The sequence below is a fragment of the Glycine max genome, chromosome 16 (assembly GCF_000004515.6).
Source record: "Glycine max cultivar Williams 82 chromosome 16, Glycine_max_v4.0, whole genome shotgun sequence".
In the NCBI taxonomy this organism is placed as follows: domain Eukaryota; kingdom Viridiplantae; phylum Streptophyta; class Magnoliopsida; order Fabales; family Fabaceae; genus Glycine; species Glycine max.
This window is the reverse complement of record NC_038252.2, coordinates 12,333,772-12,340,343: the sequence shown is the minus strand read 5'-3', so window position 1 is coordinate 12,340,343 and position 6,572 is coordinate 12,333,772. Positions and strand designations below refer to the sequence as shown.

Genomic DNA, 6,572 nt, shown 5'->3' with positions numbered 1-6,572 from the left:
TTAAATTCATCTTAGTTTTTCTATTTTATGATCACTCTCGATTGCTGGAATGGTGAAGGAAATGGGCTTCTTTATACGAGGACCCTATACTGCTGCAATGTGACATCTTGAAGGAAATGGGCTTGTCTTATAAGGAAGAAGATAGCAAGGTTAAGGGGCTGCTGCTGGATATGGAGAATAAAGATGATTTGATGGCAGCAGAGAAGGGAATTAAATCTCAACAATTATGATAATTCTCTCCTATAATTTTAGAGGTTTGGGGAGGGGAGTCAAGTGGGCTGCTGCTAGAAGGCTCATTGTAAAGCACAAAGTGCATCTTGTCTGCCTCCAAGAAACCAAGAGGGAGAACTTTAATAAAAGTATTTGCCAGGCCATTTCGGGAGACTCCACTGGTCATTGGGATTTTGTTCCATCTGTGGAAGCTGCTGGTGGCCTTTTATGTATGTGGAATAACTCCACCTTTGTGGTAGAAAGGAAGGAAAAAGGTAGAAGCTTCTTAATGCTTGAAGGCACATGTTGTTGTAATAATCAGAAGTTGATATTTGTCAATGTTTATGCTCCTTGTGATTTGGTTGGGAAGAAAGCTTTATGGGATGAGTTGAGGCAGATGAAGGCTTCTAATCCTAGTGGAATGTGGTGTTTCCTTGGGGACTTCAATAGCATTAGAAGTTTTCAGGAAAGAATCAGCTTATCTCAAAGAAGGGCAGATCCTTATGACATTGCAGCCTTGAATCAGTGGATTGATGATATGGAGCTTCAGGAAATTAAATGTTCTGGGAATAGCTTTACTTGGATTAGGCCTAATGGCTGTGTGAAAAGTAGGCTTGATAGATTCTTGGTCTCACAGAATTGGCTATATCTTTGGCCTGAGAGCTGCCAAACTGTCCTTCAAAGGAACCTCTCTGATCATTGCCCATCTATATTGCAAACTAACATGGTGGACTGGGGCCCAAAGCCCTTTATGGTGTTTGACTGGTGGCTGCAGCAAAAGGGGTACCAAAAAATGGTGAGGGAGGCCTGAAAAAAGGACCAGCAGGGGGGCTGGGGGGGTATTGCCCTTAAAAATAAGTTGAAGAACTTAAAATCTGTTATAAAACAGTGGAGCAAAGCAGAGGGGAATATTAATCCTAAGAAGGTCCTTAATATTCAGCAGAAGCTAAATGAAGTGGAGGATCTAACTGCTCATCGAAATCTGACTGATCAAGAGATTAAGGACAAAACTTTACTTCAGCAGGAGTTATGGAATGCCTCTAATGCTTTTGAATCTTTATTGAGACAAAAATCTAGGGCCAGATGGCTGAAGGAGGGGGACTACAACACTGCTTACTTTCACAAATACATGAATTTCAGGAGAGCTTATAATAATATTCCAGGTATATTTATATATGGGGAGTGGATCCAGCAACCTGATGCAGTGAAAAATGAAGCTGCTGCCAACTTCTTCCATAATAGATTCACTGAGCAGATGCATTCTAGACCTACCTTGGATGGAGTTCACTTCAAATCTATTTCTCAGAGGCAAAGAGAACAGCTGACTGTCCCATTCTCTGACCAAGAGATCAAACAAGCAGTGTGGAGTTGTGGAGGGGATAAGTGTCCTGGGGCTGATGGCCTTAACTTCAATTTTATTAAGGAATTCTGGGATGTGTTGAATCCCGAGTTTAGAAGATTCGTGGATGAGTTCTATGCTCATGAAAGCTTTCCTAGAGGCTCCAATGCTTCCTTTGTGGCTTTAATTCCCAAAAAGTATCACCCACAGTCCCTAAATGATTATAGACTCATATCCTTGATAGGCTGCATGAATAAAGTCATAGCTAAGCTTTTATCTAATAGATTAAGGTCTGTTATTGATGAATTCATTGATGAAAGACAGTCAGCTTTCTTTAAAGGAAGACATATACTTCATGGGATCCTGATTCTTAATGAGGTGGTGGAGGAAGCATTGGATTCCCCAAAGGATAGTCCAAAAATTAATTTCCTTACAAAGGAAATTTCTGTGGGGAGGAGACAATACTCATAATAAAATTCCTTGGGTGAAATGGGCTGATATTTGTCTACCCGAGAATGAGGGGGGATTTGGTATAAAGGATATTTCGAAGTTCAATGTAGCCTTGATGGGTAGATGGATATGGGCTTTTGCATCTGGTCAGCAGCAGCTTTGGGTAAGAGTTCTAATCTCTAAATATGGTGGATGGCCTGAGTTCTAGCATGATACAGATAAGAGGGGATTTTCTCATTGGTGGAGGGACCTTAGAAAGATATTTCATCAGTCAGATCATAATATCTTCAAGCACCAATTGACTTGGAAGGTGGGATGTGGGGAAACAATCAAGTTCTGGACAGACAAAGTGGCTAGGGGAAGATTATACCCTTGAACAGAAATATAATCAGCTTTTTCTGATTAGTAGGCAGCAAAATTCTCTCATCTCAAATATGGGAGAATTTAATCATGATAGCTGGGAATGGAACCTTAGATGGAGAAGGAACATATTTGATCATGAAAGTGATTTAGCAGCCCTTCCTATCTACCTACTGTCATTCTTCAAAATTCCTAAAAAAAGTGGTGCATAAGGTAGTATCTATTCCACACTTGGTCTTGGTTAAATGGAATGGAGACAGACTTCCATCTTCAGATTTTTGCAGTGCAAAAAAAAAAAAAAACAATCATGCAAGCATATTTGAAAACTTAAAATACGAATAACTCAAGTTAAAATCAAATCATTTTTTACAACTGTGAACAAATTAACTAAGGTACAGTAGGCAAAATTTTTTTCACTAATATTAGTAGGTCATCACCACTGCAGTAGAATTTAAGTTAAACTTAGATAAGTACCTTATGAAGAGGCCAGCTACCTTGTCACAGCTAACAAGTCAGAACTGAATAAATTTCTGCATGTATAATTGAACAAATTTGTTATCAAACTTGTGTGTGTGTCTTTGTATGATGAGTGTGTGAGTGTGTGTGTGTCATCAGTGTGTGTCTGTGTGTTTCTATCATACGTGTGTGTGTGTGTGTGTCATTAGGGTTTGTGTGTGTGTGTGTGTGTTTCATGACCAATTTTTCTTACTGGCAATTCAGTGGCAGTGTATTGCTTAGGCTTCCGTCGAAATGAAAGGAAAATCAACGAGTCTGATAGAACAACTTCAGTCTTCACTCTTCACTAGTTGAACACAAATAAAAAAAAATTAAACTACTTCAAGGATAAATAAAAGGTTCAGAAGCAGTAGACCTAGATTGTCTAAGCTATTTTATAATGGGCAGCTATAGTTACAATGATGATGAAATGAACTATAGAAAAAAAAGTATAAAATACAGAAGAATAAAAAAACAATTAAGGGCAAAACTCAAAAGCTTTTAGCCATGCTGCTTGGAATTTAATCAATTAAGGGCTGAACACTTGTTCTTCAATTGTAGAAAAACCCTCCCTTTATGGTGGGAATCAATGTCCTGGGTTAATCTTATCACTGTAATGCCACAAAATCATAGGGACCATTTTCTGCAACATGGAATGGAGGTAGCAGATGGAGTCAGGTCCAAAACCTGGAAATGCTGGTGAATTGCTTTAACTTGGACAATATGGCACCATAGAAATAAGGTGGTGTTCCAAGATACAACATTTCATGGAACCAAACTGTTAGAAGATGCCCTATTCCTACTATGGTCGTGGATCAAAGCAATGGACAAGGATTTAACTCTTCATTTTAACCAATGGTCCTCTAATCTTAAGGAAGGTTTTAGGAACTAGGAGGCATTAACTCTTAAACTCTTAAACTGTTACAAGAACACAATAAGGAATATCCTATCCTATAACATTAGAGGGTTGGGTAGAGGTGTTAAATGGGCCTCTATTAGATATTTGGTTGGGAAGCATAAGGTGGATCTACTTTGTTTGCAAGAAACTAAAAGGGATTCTCTTGATAAGGCAGCTGCTCAAGCCTTGTGGGGACACTCTAACTTTGCTTGGGAATGGTTTCCAGCTGTGAACACTGCTGGGGGGATGTTATGTATTTGGAATGATAACAATTTTAAAGTTGATTTCAGATTATCAGAAAAGGGTCTAATTCTGCTGGGAGGGGTCTGGATGGCTGATTTGCAGAGAGTGGTTGTGGCTTATATTTATGCTCCTTGTGATGTAGAAGGCAAAAGACAGTTATGGTAGTCTTTGAGTACAAGGAAGCTTCAATCTCAAGAGGACTGTTGATGTCTTGTAGGGGACTTTAATTGTATCCGACATCCCTCTGAAAGATTGGGTAACAATCATAGTAATTCAGATTCTAATCTGATATTTGAATTCAATGATTGGCTTCATGATATGGAGGTTGATGATATCCCCTGTGTGGGTAAGTTGTTCACCTGGTTTAGGCCAAATGGGTCTTGTAAAAGCAAATTAGATAGGGTGTTGGTCTCTGATGCATGGCTATCTAAGTGGCCCGACAGTTCTCAGTTTATTCTTGATAGAAATTATTCTGATCACTGCCCTGTATTTATGCAATCTAAATGCATTGATTGGGGCCCTAAGCCTTTTAAGGTGTTTGATGGTTGGTTAATGAACAAAGATTACCACAAGGTGGTGAAGGAGTGCTGGTCTGAAACTAAACCTACAGGGTGGGGTGGTTATGTGCTGAAATGTAAACTTCAGACCCTCAAGCAAAGATTACAAATCTGGAGTAAAGAAAACTTTGGAGACTTGGGTAACAAAGTCAAGCAGATTGAGCAAAAGCTAAATGATATGGAGAATGCTCTACCAGTTCAACCTTCTGATCAACAAATCCAGGAGCTTAAGAAGACCCAAGCTGATCTTTGGGAAAAGGCAACTATCCATGAGGCATGTCTAAGACAGAAATCTAGAAGCAGGTGGATTAAAGAGGGAGACAACAATACTTCTTATTTTCACAGAAGTATTAAGTACAGCAGAAGGAGAAATGCTGTGAGGGGACTGCTGATTGCTGGGTCTTGGGTAGAAAACCCTACAATGATCAAGGCTGAGGTAAAGCATCATTTTCAGAGCAGATTTTTTGAACCTAATCTGCTCAGACCCAACTTGCATGGAGTTGCTTTTAATGTTTTGCACCCAACCCAGAGAGATTTGATGGTTGAGCCATTTAAGGAGGAGGAGATTCACTCTGCAGTTTGGGCTTGTGGCAATGACAAAAGCCCAGGGCCAGATGGGCTTAATTTCAGATTTATCAAGCAGTTTTGGAATAAGCTGAAACCTGATTTCCTAAGGTTCTTAGCAGAATTTCATGTGAATGGTGCTTTTCCTAAGGGCCTTAATTCTTCATTCATTGCTCTTATCCCTAAGCTCAGGGATCCTCAACATATTAATCACTTCAGACCCATATCCCTCATAGGATGTGTATACAAGATAATTGCTAAAATCTTAGCTAATAGGCTAAGTAAGGTTCTGAATCAACTTGTTGACGAAAGACAGTCAGCATTTGTTAAGGGAAGACAACTGTTACATGGAGTCTTGATTGCTAGTGAGGTGGTTGAGGAGGCTAGGAGGCTAAAGAAACCTTGTTTGGTGTTTAAAGTGGATTTCGAAAAAGCTTATGATTCTGTGGCCTGTCAATTCATCTTTTATATGATGAGAAGAATGGGGTTCCACGAAAAATGGATTAGTTGGGTTAAAGGTTGCCTCTCATCAGCTTCAATATCCATTCTTGTAAATGGAAGTCCAACTGAAGAATTTAAGCCTCAAAGAGGATTGAGACAAGGGGATCCCTTGGCCCCTCTTTTATTTGTCTTGGCTGCTGAAGGGCTAACAGGATTGATGAGGGAAGCAATGTCCAGAAACTTATTTCACAGCTTTATGGTAGGGAAGAACAAGGTCCCAGTGAATATTCTTCAGTTTGCGGATGATACCATCTTCTTTGGAGAAGCCTCTATGGAGAATGTGAGGGTTATCAAGGCTGTTCTTAGAAGCTTTGAAATAGCTTATGGCTTGAGAATCAATTTTGCTAAAAGCCAACTTGGAGCAATTGGCCAGTCTGAACAATGGATCAGATGTGCTGCTGATTTCTTGAACTACGGACCATTGCAGCTCCCTTTCTGCTACCTAGGGCTGCCTATAGGTGTTAATCCGAAAAGGAGGGTGGTTTGGGAACCTATTATCAATAAATTCGAGACTAGATTGAACAAATGGAGGCAGAGAAGCATTTCAATGGCTGGTAGAATCACCCTAACGAATGCTGTCTTAATAGCTTTGCCCTTGTTTTACATGTCTTTTTTCAGGGCCCCTTCAGCAGTAATTAACAAGCTCATTACCATTCAAAGAAATTTTCTTTGGGGTGGTAACCAAGAAGAGAAGAAGATAGCTTGGGTGAAGTGGAGTCAGGTGTGTGCTGCTAGAGAAAGGGGAAGATTGGGAGTTAAAGACATTAAAGCTTTCAATAAAGCTCTCCTAATCAAATGGAAATGGATGATGTTTCAGCACCCAGATCAATTGTGGAATAAAATTTTAATCTCAAAGTACAGGGGATGGAGAGGCTTAGATGAGGGGTCCACAAGGCAACATTTTTTATATTGGTGGTCTGATTTGAGGTCCACATTTAATCACAGCAGTATAGCA

General features: G+C 39.7%; 1 protein-coding gene across 1 annotated transcript; it reads left to right on the top strand.

Moving 5' to 3' along the window:
- The first annotated feature begins 226 nt into the window (after positions 1-226).
- Positions 227-2,020, top strand: LOC102664808 (uncharacterized). The gene is made up of 2 exons (XM_006599778.1): positions 227-1,006; positions 1,100-2,020. Exons 1-2 carry the CDS (start codon positions 227-229, stop codon positions 2,018-2,020), a joined length of 1,701 nt encoding a protein of 566 aa, XP_006599841.1.
- Positions 2,021-6,572: the final 4,552 nt, after the last annotated feature.